The sequence below is a fragment of the Pongo abelii genome, chromosome 1 (assembly GCF_028885655.2).
Source record: "Pongo abelii isolate AG06213 chromosome 1, NHGRI_mPonAbe1-v2.0_pri, whole genome shotgun sequence".
NCBI classification, from domain to species: Eukaryota; Metazoa; Chordata; class Mammalia; order Primates; family Hominidae; genus Pongo; species Pongo abelii.
Window position 1 is genome coordinate 44,548,804 of NC_071985.2, and position 20,240 is coordinate 44,569,043.

Genomic DNA, 20,240 nt, shown 5'->3' on the forward strand with positions numbered 1-20,240 from the left:
ATACAGAGCCACAGACCAGGGTCCTGAATCTGGGCTCAGCCCAGCTGCTGTTGCCCTGTTTGGCCAAGGCTGCTGTGGGAGCAGCCTTCAGAAAGACAGGGAAGGTCATGATCTCAAACACTGCATCTCCCAGTTTCCATTACTCGTGGCAGAAGCTCAGAAATGTTAATATTTCAGTGGCTGCGTCTGCATTCTCAGACTGGGAAGTGGTTTGGGAAAAAAGTCATTTTGAGACCACATACTCCAATTTGGGTTTGGAAAATGTAGTCAGTGAGCCAGCATGAAGATGGGATTTTCTAAGACCAGAGGGAGTCTTTGGAATGACCTAGTCCATTCTCTGACCAAGAGAAAGCCTGTACTGGACACATCTCAGATGTTGGTCTCTCCCCAGCTCCCACAAATCTCCAGTGAAAGGGCTGTAGAACACACCAGAACTTGGTTTGGTGTTGTGCTTACATTTTTTCTAAAGTCTAACCCCAGTCCCTCCTCCTTCAAGAGAAGTCTGCTTGATTTTGCTGCCTCCTCTACGCGTTCTGCTAGACTGGCAGTCGGTGGACCCTGGTCCCCTCTGCTCCCGTCTCCTCTCTGAAATCTTACGCTTAGACATTTGTCCCGTTTGGTTTCTGGATGCCCAACTCAGAGAGGAGCTTGGTTTCTCAAAGAAGAATGGCCACCAAGACCAGCCAGAGAGTCTGAACCACATCGTGGCCTCATAGTTTCGGGGCATCAAGGGAGAGGGGCTCCCGGTGCATGTGGCAAGGTGAGCTGCTCCATCGGGGCTGGGAGGGCCTCTTACCGTCCACGTGATCTCCATGTTGTTCTTTCTGGTCCCCTCTCCCTTCACGTCACCAGGATTGGACTCGGGGGCTGGAACCCAAACAGACACAGGTTCAAGTCTAATTTGTGCCTTTCCAGGGCAAGGTAAGGAACCTTCCTCTGTCCTACCTGATGGGTCTGTTCTGGGCTCTGTCTTTCCTCAGCATCTATGTACACGTTGGGTCTGGTGTGTAAATGAACTTACTCTGTGCATGATGTGCCTTTTGACCTGAGATTTAAACTCCCAGAGCAGGGCTAATTTCTTCTGAATTTTAATCCTTTACCAGACAGCATTTATCATAAGGCTTTCCACACTGTCGGTGGTCAGTAAGCCAACTCAATGTGGACTAGCTCCTTTGTGGATTATCCACTAAATATGTTTCATGCCAGACTGGCTTATCCCTGGCATTTAACATTTTTGGGGGGCAGCATCTCTACTCTCTATGAGCTGGTGTGATTTCAGAAATCCAAATATTACCCAAGAGTGTTAGGAAAAGAAATCTGATGTAATACCAATTTATATATTTCTCACACTGAATTATGTATTTCTGCTGTATCTCTTTGCCACAGCTCTCCCCTTTAAAGCAGATAATCCAGAATTACTAATAATAAAAATGGAAGTTAGCATTTATCATGTGCTTACTACATGCCAGGCATCATAGTAAGTACCTGACACACATTCTCAAATGTTCACAACAGCTCTGTGATGTAGGTGTTACTATTACTCTCTGCTTCACAGATGAGGCCGGGCCGTGGAGAAGTTAAGTAACCTAAGTTCACATGGCTGGGAATGGGGGGATCTCAGTGTGAATTTGGGGTGTGGGGTTCCGGAGCCTTCTCTGGCAGCCCTCGGGTACTCACGTGCTCCACTGGTTCGGTAGCGCTCGGACGGGAGGCTGGGGTGGCTGCTCCCAACCTCGTTGATGGCAATGACACGGAACTGGTAGTTGACATACGGGGACAGCCGGAGGACGGCTGAGTTAACGCTGCCGGGGTACTTGGAATGGTCATGCCAGACCCCAGGTTGGAACTGGTCTTCTTCAAACTGGACGACGTAGTCTGAGTGGGCAAGGAAAACAGAGCTGTTTTGGGAGCTCAGTTAGCAGTGGTCTTCTTTAAAAGCACTTCCTTCTTGGCTTCCATTGATCTTTATAATCTCTCTCACACAAAGGCACAGGGAGAATTCTTCCCAAGGCACAGGAAGAGACACCAAGGCCTCTGTACATTCTGAGGTTAGCCCAGGACACACATCAAGCGAGGCAGAAGTGGGGCTGGAAACCAGGAAAGGCCTTCGGTTTAAGGGTGTTGCCATCCCTCTTTTCCAGCTTTGGGGCGCAAGGCCCTGAGCTACCTGTGATGGGGCTGTTGTTAGCATCCCCAGGGATCCAGGTCAGCCGCACGCTCCTCTCGGCCAGGTCGGTCAGCTCCAGGTCCCGGGGCCGGTCTGGCCGTCCTGGTGACAGAAGAAGACACCACGCAGGGCTCCTGAGTTAGAGTGGGTCCACCCTTGTGACGGCCCTAGCCCTGGACAGCTCCCTGATGGGCTTAGGTCTTCGCTACCAGCTGGATCCAACCCCAGCCTGACCCGAGGGGTGAGCACAGGGACCACTCCCTTCCCACTGGGGCCCAAGGGAAAACAAAGAGGAGACTCCTGAAATCCCAGCCCCCCCCCGACCCCCGCCAAAGAATATCAATGGGCGTGGAACAAGGAAATAAAGGGGCTTATGCAGACAGAACTGGGACCAACGCCATCCCGTCTTGGATCTTCTGAGAGTGCAAGCATTCAGGAATGCCACCCGTCATCAGACCCACGCTCACAACACTTAGGAAGGCTGAAGAGGGAGTGTGGGATTCTGTCCCATTTTCTCACATTAATTGTCCTCTACTCTGTGTGCCAAGGCTCTGAGGAGACGGGAGCCCAGGAGAGGGCTTGGCCTGCTGAACATGGCAGATGGGTTAGGGGAGTGGGGGCAACAAAGAGAGAGGACCAGACCAGGGAGGAGATGGAGACTTGGTCTAGGCATTTCATTGATGGACAGCAGGACAGGAGCCTGGCAGGCTTGCAAACAGGGGTGAGGGCAGCACCTTTTTGGGGCGTGAATCTCACTGGGACTGCTTTAGTGGGTCTAAGTGCCATCCTGGCCTGGGATAAAGACACCCGGCTACTGAGTGGTAGGGGAGGCAAGATTTTCTCTCCATCTTGACTCCCTGAACCAGGTATTTCCATCTTTCAGATGGTCACTAGAAGGACTTGGAAGGCGAGTCCCACAGGCCCACGTTCACGTGTGTGTGACATGTGTGTGTAGATTGTAAATGGATAGAAAGCAGTAGATGCAGGGAGGCTGAACAACGAGTTTCCAGGTGATGTGAAGGGAGCAGGCTTTCGCATTCCCTGCAAACAGGACCTGAAAGACTGCTGGGAGGACTGGCCACCCTGAGGGAGCGGTGAGTGTGGATGGAGGCAAGGGATAGGGTGAAACAGCAGCCGAGAACTTCCGAGCTCACCCTGTAAGGAGCAGGAAGCCCAGCATAGGGCCGTGCCCTGGGCTTGGGGAGGTGGACGTGGGCAACTGAAAGGAGGTCCCATGTAGCCAGGAGTGCTTCCCACAAACCTACACACTGTCACCCTTTCCTAAAGCGGCTTCCTTCTCCCAGACTCCACACCCTGGGTGCTGAGAGAGGGCACCGGCAGGGGACTGTGATTAGTGGGAATTACCTTTGGGCAGGGCAGCCAAACGGTTAGTTGGAGTGGCCTGATCAGCTGCAAAGGTAAGACGGGTTATCCAGGTTAGCAGGTTATCCAGCGTTAAAGGTGTTCTAGAAGGATGGGGGTAGGCAGCCGAGGCTTAAACAGCTGCCCCTGGGCTGAGGTGTTCTAGGCAGGGCTGTCCCCGTTCTTCCATGGGGAATCTCCTACCCTTATAGAGGCCATTTGTGTTTCCTCCACAGCTGGGGGCGGCACCTCTGTTTCCTTCCCATCCCAATGTGACTATCGTGCCTGGGCCCACCCTTCCTGCAACTGTGCCTCTCCACTGCACCAATGCTAGTGGCAGTAGGGCACCCACGGGGAGGCAGAGGTGACAGAGGACTTGCTTCCCTGGAAGGGAGAGGCCTCCTTCCTCTTGGTTTAGGTTAGCTTAGTATTTACAGTCCAGCCTGGGTGCAGGACAGGAAGACACGGCATCATCTTGCTTAGTGCATAGCACGTGATGAAACGTCACCAGAACCCAGGAATGGGGCGGGAGGGAAAGGAAGGCTGGCGGAGGTCATTGGAAGCACAAACACAAACTCAGTCTTGCTTTAAGGATGGATTGTTTTAATTGACTTAGTGGTGGAGTTAGCTGTAAGAAAGGTAAAATGATCACAACGAGAAACCCCTCTTCATTTTCTCTGTATCACTCAGGCCCCTTTCAGTTGAGACATGGGGAAGTTAATGACTCCACTCAGGAGGTAACCTGTCCAGCACAGCTTGTTCTGAAACTGGCAGCTCTCTAACCCTGACATCACAAGGCAAGAAGAGATCACCACGCCTGACCTGGCCACTTGACTGCAGTCGCTGCCCTCGGAACTGTCCCGGGCCACTGCTTCTCTGGCTGCTGGGGAGGGGGTGGGGCTGGTCAGTGCCAGGGTAGGCAGTGGCAGTTACCTAGCACGGTGAGGTAGGCCTTGGCCAGGTCTTGGTCTAGCTCGGTGCTGGCAACACACGTGTAACTGCCCTGGTCCCGCTCTGCCACACCAAAGATGGTCAGGGAGTCATCTTCCTTCTTCATCCTGCAAAGGTACCGAGGAAGGGTTGGGAGAACTGTGGGTAGGGGACTGCTCAGTGCTGCCCATTGCTTTCTCCCCAGAGGGGGCTCTCGAGTCAGGAGGGCAAGGGAAGCTCCTTCTGGGGGATATGAGGCTCCCTCTCAATGCTTTGACAGAGGTGAGGTCTTCACAGTCACCTGGAGCATTCATCATACTTGATGGAGGGGAACAGAGAGTGGGCAGAGCCCAAGTGGCCGTGAAGCACGTTTGCCACCTTCGAATTCCGTACGTGTGCCTGCCTCTGTGCCTTTACTGTGCTGTGCACCCCTCCCAGGTTAGGGCACCATGAGGCCCATGACCCCAAGGTAGGTTGGTATTCCTTCTCCTCTCATACTTGTAGCTTTGTCTGTCTTCAGCCCAGACTTGTCTCCTCTGCACCTATGCTCAGGCCAGCCTGACCCCAGGCTCCTAGGAACTGTCTCCTATAAAGAGGGGAGGCCGCAGAGCAGGATGGGGCTGTAGAGCTGTCAGCACTGAGTGCCAGAAGGTTTGCAGAGGGGAACACCCTCTGCAAAAAGTCAAATGATGGCTAGAAACCGCTGGTACCATGTCCAACTGCAGGGCCCTGCACAACTTTGCTCCCTCGAGATGGAAGAAGGTAAAGCAAAGTAAGCCCTGGGAAGGGAGGCTCGGAACAGCGGTTCTCAACCCTGATGCACACTGTAACCCCCAGGGGGACTTTTAAACACTGCCAGTGTCCTAAGTCCTACCCTACACCAATGAAATTAGGATCTGAGGAGCGGGGCAGGTGTGGGTGTAGTGAAAGCATGCCAGGTTCAGTCAGGGCTGAGAGCTGGCTCAGATCAACCCTGCCCTCTGCTGAAGATTAGGGGTACTGCAAATAGGGCTGAAAGGCTGGAGCCTGGGATGCAGCGGAGGAGGAAAAGAGAAGACAGGGGCTAAAATGAAAGGGAAAAGAGGCGAAGTGAGGGGAGACAGGGAGAGGAGAAGTGAAGAGATTGAGAAGAGGGAGAGAGAGGAGGTGTAGGAGAGAGAAGCAGGGAGCTGGTGGGAGAGAGGGAGGTTGTGCAGGGTTGGTGGGGGGGGGGTCTCCCCTGAAGCAGGGGAGTTGCCGAGGCCATCAGCCCCTCTGCAGAAGCTCCTTGGTGACATGCATGACATGGGTTCCCTGTCCCTGTGTTCTTCCATGTGTCACCAACAGCAAGGGAAAAGAAAATGCGCCTCAAACTAGCACTAGGAAGGGGAAAGGGGGAAGAGAAACCTGTTTCCAATATAGAGCGGCTCGTCATCCTTCAGCCAGGAGACGGTGAGTTTCAGGGAGGGGTCGTGCTTCACCCGACACTCCAGCTGCACCGTGGTGCCCCTTTTGGCCACCTGGTCTTCAGGCATCCGGTAGATCCTGGTGGGGTCTGTGGAGAAGCCCAGAGCACTCACCACTGGCCTGTTCTCTGCCCAGCATCCCCATGCGGCCACAAAATGGCATATGTCTGCCCTCGAGGCCTTGGGCCAACTAAGGAGCGGGGCACAAACAGTATGCCATGGTATGAATGGAGCAGAGTTCTGGGTGGGTAATCCCCAAAGCAGGTAATGCCCCAAATCCTCTCCATCTGGCTCAGGAATATATAATGTAATTTCTGGGCTGGTAGTGGGGAGTTGGTGTGAGCAGAAGGTTTCCTTTCCTAATTCTCTTTGGACCACACTGATCCTAAAAGGACTCCACAGGTGCACACTGGGCAGCCCACTCCAGGTTAAAGATAGGTGTGGTGCATTTTCAATGTGAATATTGTATGTGGATAACTGCTAGCATGGCCTCCTTGTCCCTCTCCAAACTCCCACTGGCGAACCCTCTCCTTTACCTTTGACCTCCAGGCGGACTTGGTTTTCAGCTTTGCCCAGGATGTTGGTGGCGACACAGGTGTAGATGCCTTGGTCCTCTTTGCGGATCATCTTAATTTCCAGACTGCCATTCTCATAAACATGGTAGTTGCCACCATCCAGGTTGCTTCCTTGCCCATTCTTAAACCTCACAACAGAGCAGCAGAACACACAGCATCCTGAGACAGGACCAGCCCAAGGGCAGGGGCAGCAGCCAATCAAGAGAGACCATGGGGGCTGTGGAAGGAGCCCCATGCTAGGAGGCTGGAGCCCTGAGCCTCGGAGGGTCTGCCTGTAACCACCAGGTGGCCCTGGCAAGCCTCCATCCCTCTCAAGGTCTTGGTTTCCCATTTTGTACAATGAGGAGGTTGATCCAGATGATCTGCTAACTTCCTCCCAGCTTTGACCCTTTAAGATTCCCAGGTCTTGCTGAACACCTACTATGGGCCAGATGGGAAGGAGAAGATGAGACAGGTGACCCCTGCTGTGGAAGGCCTGATCTCCTGGAACTTACCATCTCAGTGTGGGGATGGGAGACCCAAAGAAAGGGCAGTCCAGTCGCGTCCGGTTGTAAAGAATCACTCGAATGAGCTGGTTCCGGGGCGACAGCATCCGAGGCGGCACATCTGAAATTCCCAGAGAACCGATCTCGAGTGCCGAGTCTAACTCTTCCATCTCTTCCCCCTCGGTCTCACCTCTGCATGCCTTCTGCTTACAGCAGCTTCCCAAGCACTGAGACACCTTCCCCTATCAACCTTCCCTCCTTCAGGAAGCCCCTAAGGATTAGGTGGGGAAGGAGAAGCTTATTGCTTCCTCTGCCCTCAACCTACCCTACATCCAAATCCAGCTTTTGCAAACGGTCTCCCTAAATTATCCAGCAGGTTCCGTAGCTGCCCCACCACAGCCCTAAGGCATTTCCTAGCTACCCCTCCCACCACCCTCTCCCTGCCCAGAGGGTGCAGCAAATATACTCAGAACCATTTCCCACCACGAGATCCAGCTGCGAACCCAGGGGAAGTCAACATGGATACACCAAGGAGATGGGACAGTCCCACTCTATCTCATCAGGGGAGGGAGAAGACTAAGATTGACTGCTCTGTTGGAATTAACTGTCTGCTCATCCAGCTTTGTGAATTTTAAGTCCTCCATCCCTCTTACAAATTTTTTTCCGTCTCCATGTTTCCCCTATCCACCATCCTCTTACCTCACCCAGCTTGGCTGATCCCCAGAGAAGAAAGTGTGCCCCATGACATAACCAAGCCCCAGGGCAACTGCGCAGTAGTGGGGAGGAGGGGGAGACAGGCTGCAAAGGGCACACTCACCCAGCACACTGACAAAGGCGTTGGCCAGCAGGTAGCCATGCTCGTTGGAGGTGTTGCACTGGTACACGGCCCTGCTGCTGATCTGGGTGTCCCGGAAGATGATGGTGTCTCCGGCCACCTCACGGTTTGGGTTAGGTGGTGCCGCTACAGACAAGAAAGAGACGCTCCTCATGAGAGATGGGGAGGGCAGGGTGAAGGACACTTGGGGCTCTGGCCAGGGCTCCCAGGAACAAGCGGGGTGCTGTTGGGAGCACCAGGTGGGGGGCCAGATGACAGGGTTTCTGGCCTCGCCACTGCTGAGCTGTGTGTGACCTTGAGCCCTTCTCTGAACCTGTGGGGTTTATTTCTAATCTAGCCTAGAGTATGGAATATGAATTCCTGTTCGACCTACATACCCACTGGGCAGTTGTGGTTGAGAGCATTAGCTTTGGAAACAGAAAGGAGTTTTGGTTCTAACCACATCACTTCCTACCAGCATCATTCAATTTCTGTGAGCTTCAGTTTCCTTGTCTGCAGAATGGGAATAACAGATCACCTCATGGGGTTTTTGTGAAGATAACCTGAGATTTTATGCATGTACAAAATGATGAACAGAAGGTCTAACACATACTGTTATTATTATTTTAATCGAATGTGCATATATTTAAGTGTGTTTTGAAAAGGACAAAACAGTATACAATAGACAGAACCTACCACCTTCCCATCCTCTGAAGAGAGCATGCTCCAGATGTTCACAAAGTTAAACCCATAAGCCAATGGCTCTTGAAAATGGATGAGTCCTTATATTTGACAAAGCGCACAGCTCTTCCCCAAAAATGTGTCCTAAACTGAGAGAGGATATTGTTGCCCACAGTTCTAGTACTGCTGGCTTGGGATGCAGAGAGCAGAGGCTGGAGAGGGCTGGGGGTCCACTTCACTCTGGGATCTGGGGTAAATCAACAAACCTTTCTGGGCCTCATTTCCTTCATCTGTAAGATGGGGAACAATCACTTCCACCTTTCTCCTACTCTAAGGAAGGCTAAGATAAGAGAACAATAATGAGCTGTAAAAACAAAAATTTTCTAGAAATGTAAAGAACTGCCACTTTTCTCATCTTTAACCACTAGAAAGTGACTTTCCTTCCTAAGATTTCTGGACTAGGAAGCTGATGACTTAGCTTACAGTCCATGAACGCATTCAAGATCACTCAGACCTACAGAGGAAGTCAGTGGAGGATGCAGGAGTCGCCCTGCAGGTGCCACTCCACAGATAGCCAGCCTGAGCCCAGAACCGGGGAATCAGCAGATGGGAAAGGAAGACAAGGTTAGCACCCTTATCATCTATGCCCGGGTCCCTACTCAGCAAAAAGGGACCAAGGAAGGCAATGCCAGAAACTTGTACACCTCCTTGCCTGGCAAATTCTCGTGCAACCAATATCCCCCCCAGTCACTCCCCTTACATGTTCCCTGGGGAGAGTGACAGGTGACCTTTCCAGGACTGAGGCTCAGCTGCAAGTCCTGGGCTGCCTTTATTGAATGGTGCTGTAAAGTTTAGAGCAATTGCCTAGCTTACCCCCAAAGTCCTATTAAGACAGAGAGAACTGCAGAGGGCAGGCAGTGTCCATATCTCTGCTTGTAGCTGGGGAGTAACATTTACTGGGGATAACTAGGTTCAGTACTAGCTGGTGCTGTTGTATTGCAGACTCACAGCAACGCACAGCTTCACCACTTCCCAGCCATGCAATTTTGGGCAACTCATTGCACTGAGGAGAACCTTATTTCCTTACCTTAAATGTTTGAGAGTAAAGCAACAACGGGGTGCAGCATCTAGCACAGAATGTGGCATACAATAAATGTCTAAAAAGGTAAATTCTTACCCTCTCCTCTACCTGTGTCCCCCCTCTCCACCTGCTTCTCCAGCTGCTGCTCTCGAGTTAGATTCTGAGTTCTCACCATCTACTTTTCCCCCATTTGGCTGATACCATTGTTTACATTTCCTCTGACCACTTAGAGAAAGTAAGGACAGGACATTTTGAAAAGTAAATGCAACCAGAGAGTCTATGATGTGAAAACTTGACCAAGGCCACTGATTATAAGGGGCCTTGGAGTCATCTACTCCATCCACCTGGGCAGGACTAAATGTCCCCAAAGTCTAAGCATACTCAATAAACTGCACCTGTGCATCTGCTCTTCTGGGGACAGTTCTTCCTCATATCTAACCATAATATTTCACATTATTGTACAACCCTGCTTCTTCTTTTGCCCTCAGCAGAGAGCGGAACTTGAGTAACCAACAATGGGTTACTGAGCTCTTCTCTACCTTCCCAGCCCCAGCCATCACTCAGAGTCCAACCACCCAGAGATGCAGCCACAGTTCCCAGGCCATCAACTGGGCTCTGAAGTTGTTCAGAGGGAGAAAGCAGAGATTTAAAAGACCCCAAGGGAGCAGAAATCCCTTAAGCATGGGAATATGACCACAGAGTTCCAGGCCTCCTGTTCTCTCACACAAAGAGAGGGTAGGTTTCCTGCCTCTTGAGATGTCCAAAGAGATGGGTGGCTGAGAAACAGCCACCAGTGGACTTCTCTCTTCCTGAACTTCTAGTGTGACCAGCACTGGCTACAGTGACGGGGATCTGAAGCCTTTGACAGGAGAGAGATGAGAGTCAGATGGGACAACAGCTCGCTACTTACATTGCAAAGGTTCCCCATTCACCAGCCACTGGACAGTGGGTTTGGGGTTTCCATTGGCTCGACACACCAGTCTACCATCCTCGCCAGGAGCCAGGATAAGGTTCTTGGGTTCGTCCAGCCAGTAGGGAGCAGCTGGAAGACAAGACAGACATAGGCAGGGGAGTTAGATGGCATGGGACAGGCAGAAGAAGCCAAGCAGTCTCCCTCTAGTATGGCAGGAGCCCCTGAGTCCCAGTACCAGGTGCTCACCACCTGCCCCAGGGCTCATCCTCACAGGGATAACTTGGTCCAGCCTGTTTCTGGCTGGCTTGGCTGCGCAGATGCTGATCTGCCTATTTTGAGTTCACAGAACAATAGTTCTAAACTGGGGCTGCTCACTAGAATCCCCTGAAGAGCTTTTTTAAAAAAAGGGATGCTAGGGCCTGTCTCAGACCTGCTAAATCAGAATCCTCACAGGAGGCCTGGCTGGCAAATGCTTTTAGAGGTCACCAGTGTTTGAGGTGTGCATCCAATGGCTCCACTGCCAGGGAAGGTGGTAAAGTGGGCACTGAGTTGGTCCCTCTGGATCTCTATTTTGCAAGATCAGACCATTTAGGAAAAGCCTAATGAACATTTCTTCAGGCACTGAACTTTGGTTAGAGCAGTTCTTTTTTTTTTTTTTTTTTTTTTTTTTTGAGATGGAGTCTCACTCTGTCGCCAGGCTGGGGCGCAGTGGCGCGATCTTGGCTCACTGCAACTTCCGCCTCCCAGGTTCAAGCAATTCTCCTGCCTCAGCCTCTTGAGTAGCTGAGATTACAGGCATGCCCCACCACGCCCAGCTAATTTTTGTATTTTTAGTAGAGATGGGGTTTCATCATTTTGGCCAGGATAGTCTCGATCTTCTGACCTCATGATCCGCCCACCTTGGCCTCCCAAAGTGCTGGGATTACAGGCATGAGCCACCACGCCCAGCTAGAGCAGTTCTCAGCTGGCCACCTTGTTCAGTTGTTTGGACAATTTTGTGAATATGTGGAAATGTGGATTTTTCTGAGAAGTGAGCCTTTCAGATCAGATTATCAACAATTTTGATACTCACCCCCTACCCCTCAAAGTCTAAGAACTCCCTAGTTTGTGTATGGTGCTGAAGCCAAGGTCACAAGATCAACTGACTGCATGCTAAGAAAGTTTCTGTACTCTAGTCTCGAACATCATTATCTCAACCATCCATACAGCCCCAGGCCAAACAGTGACCAGTGCAGCCTGCCACACATGGCTGGGACCCATGACAACGTGTGCTCTGGTGCCTGCAATCACTCAGGTGGGCCCTCTTTGCTTTGGGGGGAAGGAAGTGATTTTAAAAAATAATTTTGGCCATGACCACTCCCCAGTTTTAAAAAGCAGCACAGCATCATGCATGGGTACACAGACAGCACAGGCTCACACGACACAACACGAACGGGAATGCAAAACGAAAGGGAAAAAAAGGCTCTGGGAATGATCCAAATGGGCCGTGGGAGGAAATTCACCTGCTGAGGGAGCATTGGCACCAAGGAGAGTTGGGTGATGGCTAGGGTGGATCTCCTTAACACCCCCTGCCCCATGCACGGGCATGTACACACCCTCTCACGTCCAGCGAGTGACACCATCCGTGGCAGATCGCCATTGCCACTGAGCAGTGGGCTGGAAGTCTCTCCGACTCACTCTGCCCCCAACCACCCTCAGAGGGAAGGGTGGGCATGGTGTTCAGGGTTGGCAACATAATCATAATGAGAAATACACACAACGTACCCTTTACTCTCACCGAGATCGTGTGCCGGATGCTGCCCATCTTGTTGGAGGCCAGGCAGAAATACTCCCCAGAGTCTTCCTCAGAGACATTGGTGATACGCAGGGCCTTATTAAAGTTCTCAAACTTGGCCTTATCAGATGGGAGGTCCCCACCTTTCTTGTACCATGCGATGTCTGGTGTTGGGCTAGGAGAAGTGCCAAGCAGGAAACAAGGAAGTTATCACTAAACGTGGCCTTTCTCCTCTTCTATACAGCTGGGGACACCCAGGTGGCCTAAAAGTATACTTGGGCCCAGGAGGATGCATGTCCTCTAAAAGCTGACCTTTCCTGTACCGAGGAGGATGCTCAGCCACAGAGAGCCTGAAGGCTTAGCTAAGGTCCCACGAGATTCTAACGCATATACGGGATGCCTAATCACCTTCTTTCCTCATTATCCAAAACGGAGATGGCCAGAATAGGATGGAGATGACTATGGTTTGCAACACCCTGCTCACTAGGGGCTGTTTGCTTCTCTTTTTGCTGTGCTACTGATATGCACTAAATGTGGCATTAACAAGCTCCCATCCTCATCCTCCTGGAGGGTGGCTAGAAGAGGGGTTGCAAACTGCACATACACCCCGGAGGCGATGCATTCCAGCAGGAGGTCCATGCCACGAAGCACCATCTGGCTGCTCGCGGTGCCCTGGGGATACATGAAGCTTGGTGTTCTTTCTGCAACTCCTCGGGCTGAAACAGGAGAGAACAAACTCCCATGAGCCTCCTTCCAGAAGGCAGACCCCACTAGGCCAACGCTGTCAGGCTAGAGAGAAATGGCATCACTGCCCCTGCCAGATCCTCCCAGCCGAAACCACCCCAGGGACTTGGGCGTCATTAAGTGAGGTGTGTTAGGAAGCTCGGGGCTCCTCAGCCCCACCTACATGAGAGAGAGGAGCTCTAGGTTCTGAAAGGATCTGCCTGGAGGAGCCCAGCTTCCCTCAGGTTCAGGGAATCTCCCCTTCCCTGGAACGGGGAGGGGCTGTCTGAGCAGTGCAAGATCTACTCCCGAGCAGCTTGTGTTGGGATCCCAGAGGCCATTGTGTGGCCCCCAGGGCAGGCCAACTCAGCAGCGGTCCTTCTCCCCAGGCAGGGATCTGGAAGCAGAGAAGGCATGTACTGGGTCCACAGGACAGACAACCTGCTCTTTGGGACCCTGAAAACAAGGTGCTGGGATGGAGTCACAAAGCCCGCACAAACAATCAGAAATGCAGGGAGAGTTATTAATGGCTTAGCAAAGACATGGAGAGAGTTAATGAGCAGAGATGACAGGAAATCACTCTGGGGCCAAGACCATTCTGCCTCCTCACTAATGACTCGAGAAGACAGCTGGGGAGGAGAGTAGTAATTACATGTGAGCTGCTCGGGGAGGGGGTGGGAGAAAAGTGGCCGCCAAGTTGGAGGAGGTGATGATCTATAATGCAACTAGGCCGGAACAGTCATGGGTCTGAAATCAACGAGATTCATGCAGGTCTCGAAGGCCAGGTGGCTCACAGAGATTGGCATTTTCAGGATGGCTGTTTCCCTGCAGAAGGGTTGTGCCAGCATGGGCCCACCCATGACAGAGTGAATTCCACCTTCCCTGAGCCTCACCTCTTCCCCCAGAGCTCTTTGTATAGCTCTAGGGGAATGGGTAAGATGGAAGGGAAAAGAACAAGGATTTTCCATCCAGAAACCCCAAGGCAAAAGGGAAACTGGAGGAAGTACCCCCTGGCCAAGGTGTACGATCGTACACAAGAATGGCTAAAAACAAAAATAAAAGCCGAGCCCACCCATGGGTTTAATGGGGTCTTAGACTCAGCTGGACAAGGGAGAGGTGGAAGGGAGGCAGAGCTGCCAGGAGCTGGGAGGCCTCAGAGACACCTGGGGTGAGGATGAAGACACTTATCCAGGGTTTAATCGGTGCTGGTAGAGTGAGGAGAGAGTGCGGGGGGACTTTATCCAGATGTAACTGGTGCTTCCTAAAGGAGCTTGCTGGGTTTGCTGGGGCCTGGCTGCACCAGCGGGGCTCCTGTTCTGGGGCACTCAACTCTCTCCCTCGGCACTGGTGGAATGCAATTCATAGAGTTTGCTTCTATTTTATCTTTTTGTCAAAAGAAGAAAGGATGAAACATATGCAGAGGGTAACGAGGCTGATGATACAATACATGGCATACAGCAAATGCTCAATGAAGGTTTATAAGGTGAATGGATTGAAGGGGAAGAAGAGAACAAAAAATAAGGCAGCAGTTTAACCCATATTATTTCTCTTTCTGTAGATGCCTCATCTGTCCCACCAGCACAAACATTACAACAGTGACTACTGAAGGGGTTAATCCATTATGTGGTTAATTGGTTATCATCTATATCTATAACTCTTGTAGCATCCAATTCTCAGCACCAAGGAAGCCTGACACCAACAGCTTCCTCCCACCCACCATCACGGAATCACCAAAACAACCAAGACACAGGGGCACGATGAGGAAAGGAGATTCTAGGGCAGAAGGCTCTGTTGTCAGGTTCGTGAATCCGTCAAGAGCTGGGAACCCTGGGATTATGTGGAAGAGGTCCCAGCTAAGTCGTCACACTCCTTCCACACTGGGATGAAATCTGCAGAAACCAATCTGTGACCCCATGGACATTTAATTTACACCATAACATGCAACACCACCAGCACACACGACCCAGCAAAGCAATAACGATGGGAAGGAGGAAAATTTAGCACAGAGTCCTGCTGTGGGTGCCTTGACACGCTGTAGCTGTGACTATAAAAAGGTTATAGCAATATTGCATATGTAGGATGTAGGCTTGCAACAACAGAATTATCCTAAAGAAGGAGAAGCTACTGGAAACAAGCCAAAGTTCAAAAAAAGGGAAGAGCATCCTAAAAGTCGGAGGTCATAATCAGGGCCACCATTCAGTGAACGTTTGCTAGGGGCCATGCACTGTGCTGACAGCTCCATCCACACCACCATTTATGCTTAATCCTCACAGCAAACCTGGAGAGTTGTATCCCCATTTTCAGCAGAGGCAACTGAGGCTCAGTGAAGTCAACAGACTTGCCCAAGGTTACAAGCTAGTTATGTTTTGGATTCTGTGCCATTTAGCACCAAAAACTTGTGCTTTCCACCCACTCTACATTGCCTCTCTGTCTAAAGATGGGCATCCCACTTGTTCCTACTTCTGACAGTCAGCTTCAGGAATATCTTTCTTATTCAAACCAAAGAAAATGCAAGGGCAAAAGAGGTAAAGGAGAAAGATATTTCTGTCTTAGTGAGCTGCTCTGGTGAAACTCTTCCACTATGTTTTACTATTCTCACTGTCTCAGCTAAGATCCCATCTCTCCTCAGTGGCTATTAAAAAAAACTCGGGCCCAAGGTGGAGAAAAGGAAGCTGAGGAGGGAATTCAGCAGCTCTAAAGGTACCTCAGTTGGATTCTTAAAGGCATGGAAAACTTGAAGAAGATTTGGGGGACATAATATCATTAAGGAATGAGATGGCTGGCCCTAAAGGAAAGGTTATGAAGAAATGCAGTCAATTGCAGCAGGAGGAACTCATATGAAAATTCAGGAAGGATAATAGAGCTGGTGGCTTTGACAGCCACTGTTCTCAAAGAGGGTGCCTAATTTCCTTCCCTGGAGAAGTAGAGACAGGAAGACTCTGAGACAACACTGATTACTGACGAAACTCTAAATGGTGGCAGATGACTGTCTCATCTTATCATGGGACACCCTCTTTCATCATGGAGGCAGGGATCCCTGGAGACTATTGGTTATTCGCCCTGATCTTCAGAGTGGGGTCTGACCTAATGCCTGATCAAACTCAGAGTCCATATGCTAAAGCTCATATCTGTGTGGATTCAGGAAGATCTTCCCTTGCTGGCTCATCTGACTTCTTGCCCAGGGACAGTCAGTCCTCTCCTGCTCTTGTAAGCTGTGGCTCAGAGTGGGCTCATGGGTTTCTGGGGAAATATGGTCAGCTAGCAGACAACAGGAGATGACAATGCCTCAACCATGTTGGCCTTAAAGGTCCAATGATAAATGCTTCTCGATCATCTCTTTTGAGGAAACACCAAGACCGCTGACAACCTTAGTTGCCCCCCTCTGTCAAGTGCTATGTGTTAGCAGGACAAGAAAGTTCAGACGTATCTGATGACCTCTACCAAAAACAGCTTTTAGGGGCATCTGTATCCTACATCCAGACCACTTTGCTGCTTTCGATTCTCAGAATTGAGAACCAGAGACTCATGGGGCCAGATTCTTGGCATCTCATTCACCTCTCTTGCTCTAGGAATGGCTGACCAAACAACCCCAGAAGATAGGAAAAACTCTTTGTCTAGTAATATTTGATACCTTTCAGTACCAGGAAATTTCTCCTGTAAGTTTAACCCAAATCTCATATGCAGTAGTTGGAGCTTTTCTTCTTATGCAGTTCTCAGCACAGCTGAGGATTTGAACAACTTTTGTTTCTCTGGTCTGCCCTACAATTTCTCCCTCTATGGTACTTTCTTCCTATAATTGCACCTGCTTTTCACCCCTTGGTTTCTCTTTAAGTTCTCTCTGTCCTTCTTAATTTCGGAATCATAGAAGAACTATCCAGGATACAGTCAACACTAAACCATTCCCTTTAAAACCAATAATGGGTAACACTTGTTTAAGTATCGAGAATGTGCCCAACACATACTAGGAACCATAAGCACATTCTCCTGTTTAATTTTCACAACAATCCTATGAGACAGGTAATACATCCATTTGGCAGATGAGAATATTAAAGTTCTGAGACACTAAATGACTTACTTAGCATCACTCAATGGTATGTCCTGGACCCTGGATTTAATTCAAGGCAGTCTACCTCAGAGCACACACTCTTAACCACTTGGTCTCCTCACCTGGCTGAATCCTAAGCGGCAAGTTACAATCTCAGACCAGATTCTCCTGCCACTCAGCAGGTCAGGGGGCACCTGGCAGTGTTCAGAGGACACCAATCCACTCTAGAAATCACTAAAACAAAATAGAAGTATGGGGTGGCCCTCCTGCTACAAAAGAGACATGCCATATTTCAGAGCCAAACACAGACATGCCCTGGGCACTTTTCATCAAGTCTCTCTGTCCAGATGCCTGCACTCCAGAAACAAGTCATCCTTCTTCCATCTGTTTCCCTTTGATTTCTTGCTAGAAGCATCAGCCTAGTTGTCTTTTGTTCAAAATGTGTCTCCCTTTGACTTTATATCCTTTCTAGCAGCTTCATGCTTGGGTCAGCTCCATCCTACCCTGGATTGAGGACAAGGGGTCAATCTCCAGGTAAACTCTTGTAAGCTTTGCTTGTTTCATAGTCCTGGATGGATCTCATAACTCCCACTCATTCTCTTGCAATAATAGTTTGATCAATGGTCACAAACTGGTTTAAGTGACTGGAATCACTCAAACTTATTCCATTGATAAAACAACTCTGTGTGTATGTTCCCCTGCACGGCTTATCTTATATAAAGTGAGGAACTTAGACCAGATGGTCTCTAAGGGACCTTCTGGCTCTGATGCACTCAGGCTTACAGAATACTTCCTATAACAGATTACCTGGAATCCAATTTAGAACAAGGCCCATTCCATACTAGGGCTCTGGGGCTCTTAACACAATGGTAGTTGGCCCCATTATCTTGAAAACAAACAATGCTTAGAATCCAACAAAGGTCCCCTGATTCCTTGGGTAGTAAATCTCTTTGGCAGGATCTCAGCGTGGTTCTAGCTGCTTGGTGCCAAGTTAGAGCCTTTGCCTCTCTCCCTGGCTCATGCTCCCTCATCCCATCCCCTCCTCCAGTCACTCATCATCCTTTATATTAGCACATCACAGTGCAGACACTTCCTATCTGTTTCAGCCCACAGTGAGGTCCCTTGAGGACCATGCAGCCTCAGCTTCTGTGGCATAACTAATGATGGGGGCCAGCTGCCTCACCAGAGCCAGCAAATGATGGTGCCTCTGGCTGCTCAGGGAAAATAAGACATTCTTGAGCTATGGTGAGGGGTAACTCAGGTGTGGAAATAGCCAATTACCCTATTAATCAGATGGAGCAACCAGCTGTGTGATGAGTTAAAACCATGCCTCATTGTAATTGTTCCATGTCTCGCAAGTGTGGACTGGTGAGCATTTGATTTGCATACACTACCAGAGGAGGAGAGAGGCCTAGGTGAGAGGGTACAGTGGATGGTTTCACCTCATTTATACTCATCTGGAAAGAGAACTCAGAGCTAGACTCTTACTCCTATTGCCCAGATGGATTTTAAAGAGATGTGGGACCTCACTGTGAAATGGTACTCCTGGTAACTAAGGTGAGATTACAAAGCAGGCAATTCCTATCTAGAGTTAACTGAACACACTAACAAGCTTTCTGTGTTCTTTCAACTACCAATAGGAACCAGACTTCCTGTTTTCTCTTCACTGTGGAACTCACCTATTTTAAGATAGTCTCCCTTCATCCATTCTTGATTCCTAAGCTTCTACTTTTTCAGTAAAAGTTCCTGCTTTTCAAGAAGTTCTTTTGAAGTCCTACCCTGGTTTGAACAACTTGTTGAGAATTCAGCAACTTGAGGCATGCCTGTTAGAGGAGACCACACCACCAGGTGAGCCACCTCAAACCCCCACACTGCCTCCTGGCAGTCAGCCTTCTGGAGGTTTCACCTTGGCACCCTGGCTGGGCCAGCTGCCACCCAGCAGGAGTTAATGACGTGGTATCAGTCAAGTTAGGCAAACTGGGGTTAGCACAGGCAAGGTTACTCCCAAGGTTACCGCTGCAACTCACCACTGTACATGTCAGGGTGGTTTCTTAAGGACGAGTCATTATAAGGGTGGTCTGTAATAAACAAAAGAGGGTGAGCAAACAGGAGGCCACGGAGAAGTCACAGAGGCATAAATGGGGAGAGAAAAAACAAATGCAAAGCCACAAAAACAACCGAAGAGGGCAGCAGTGGTCTTTTGCAAAGGAAAGACACGGCATATTTGGAAAGGCAATACGCTCAGTGAAGAACAAGCAACATAAAAGAGCCCACAAAAGGAGAAAAAAAGGTTAAATCCTGCAAAAGAAGGCAATAATAAAATAATGTTTTTTTTTAAATTAAAGAAATTAGGTTTGAACTTTAATTATTTGGTCCTGCTATATTTTCAAACAAATGAGAGAAGGATTAGTGGTGTCCTGTAGCCGTCTTTTGAACAACTCCTTCTTATCAAAATCCTCAGTTCCCAGGACTCTGGGTCAGGCCAGCTCTTGGAGCAGCTAAAGAGAAAGGAGTGTTAGTGAGCTCTGGGGAAGAGCAAAGTGCTGCCTGGGCAGAAGCTAAGCTGCAGGGGATTGGTGGTAAATGGGAGGAGGTCATGACCAAAAGAGTGGGGCCAAGGGGCCCTGGCCACACCCAGCAATATGTGTCACTGGAGTCTGACCAGGTGGGCATCACTATGATCTTGGAGATGTCTCTGTTGGCAGAAAGCCCTCCTTGTGAGGATGCCGGGAGAGGTTCAGTGAGGTGGGGAGAACATCCCTGAGGTTCAGGCTTTAGAATTTAGAAATGGAGCTTGGGACAGGAGAAGGTGCAAGCTGTGAGTTCTACACTTCAGACTAGGAAAGTCCTGCTGAACGTTCTGGAGGTTCGAAGCTCTCTAGACTATGCAGGATTGAAGACATTCCTCATGGAGCAAGATCAGTGGCTTCAGTTCCAATGTTAGGTAATTCAAACTCGTGGGCATTTACTCCTTAATGAGAAAGACATTTCAGAAGAGGACACATCATCACACCAGCGTCCTGAAGGAGCTTTTCCCTCTCTACCTCTGGTCCCTTCCAGCAACTGGGTTCAAATTGTGACAGTACTAAAAGGGGGTGGGGTACAGCTGACTGGAAGCCAAGCAGATGGCCCTGAGGAGCCCAGAACACAGTCCAACTGCCTGAGGGACGACAGGGGCTCTGCCAAAACATTTGCATATTTGATGACAGATCCAATCCCATTACAACTAGTTGCAAGAGGTATGA

At 50.0% G+C, this 20,240-nt stretch overlaps 1 protein-coding gene across 21 annotated transcripts in view; it reads right to left on the bottom strand.

Moving 5' to 3' along the window:
• NFASC (neurofascin) overlaps window positions 1-20,240 on the bottom strand; it is a 188,093-nt gene that overhangs the window by 37,366 nt on the left and 130,487 nt on the right. For 11 of the 21 annotated variants that reach the window (XM_054522210.2, XM_054522239.2, XM_054522245.2 and 8 more), the window contains 13 exons: window positions 19,023-19,073; window positions 12,832-12,943; window positions 12,218-12,402; window positions 10,451-10,582; window positions 7,782-7,925; window positions 6,974-7,085; window positions 6,441-6,607; window positions 5,846-5,993; window positions 4,463-4,587; window positions 3,533-3,577; window positions 2,168-2,269; window positions 1,678-1,875; window positions 797-867 (listed from right to left, as the gene is read on the bottom strand). In XM_054522210.2, coding sequence (XP_054378185.1) covers window positions 797-867; window positions 1,678-1,875; window positions 2,168-2,269; window positions 3,533-3,577; window positions 4,463-4,587; window positions 5,846-5,993; window positions 6,441-6,607; window positions 6,974-7,085; window positions 7,782-7,925; window positions 10,451-10,582; window positions 12,218-12,402; window positions 12,832-12,943; window positions 19,023-19,073 — 1,592 coding nt within the window. The remainder of the gene's footprint in view (window positions 1-796; window positions 868-1,677; window positions 1,876-2,167; window positions 2,270-3,532; window positions 3,578-4,462; window positions 4,588-5,845; window positions 5,994-6,440; window positions 6,608-6,973; window positions 7,086-7,781; window positions 7,926-10,450; window positions 10,583-12,217; window positions 12,403-12,831; window positions 12,944-19,022; window positions 19,074-20,240) is intronic. The other 10 variants (XM_009238823.4, XM_002809563.6, XM_054522310.2 and 7 more) reach the window with 3 other exon arrangements.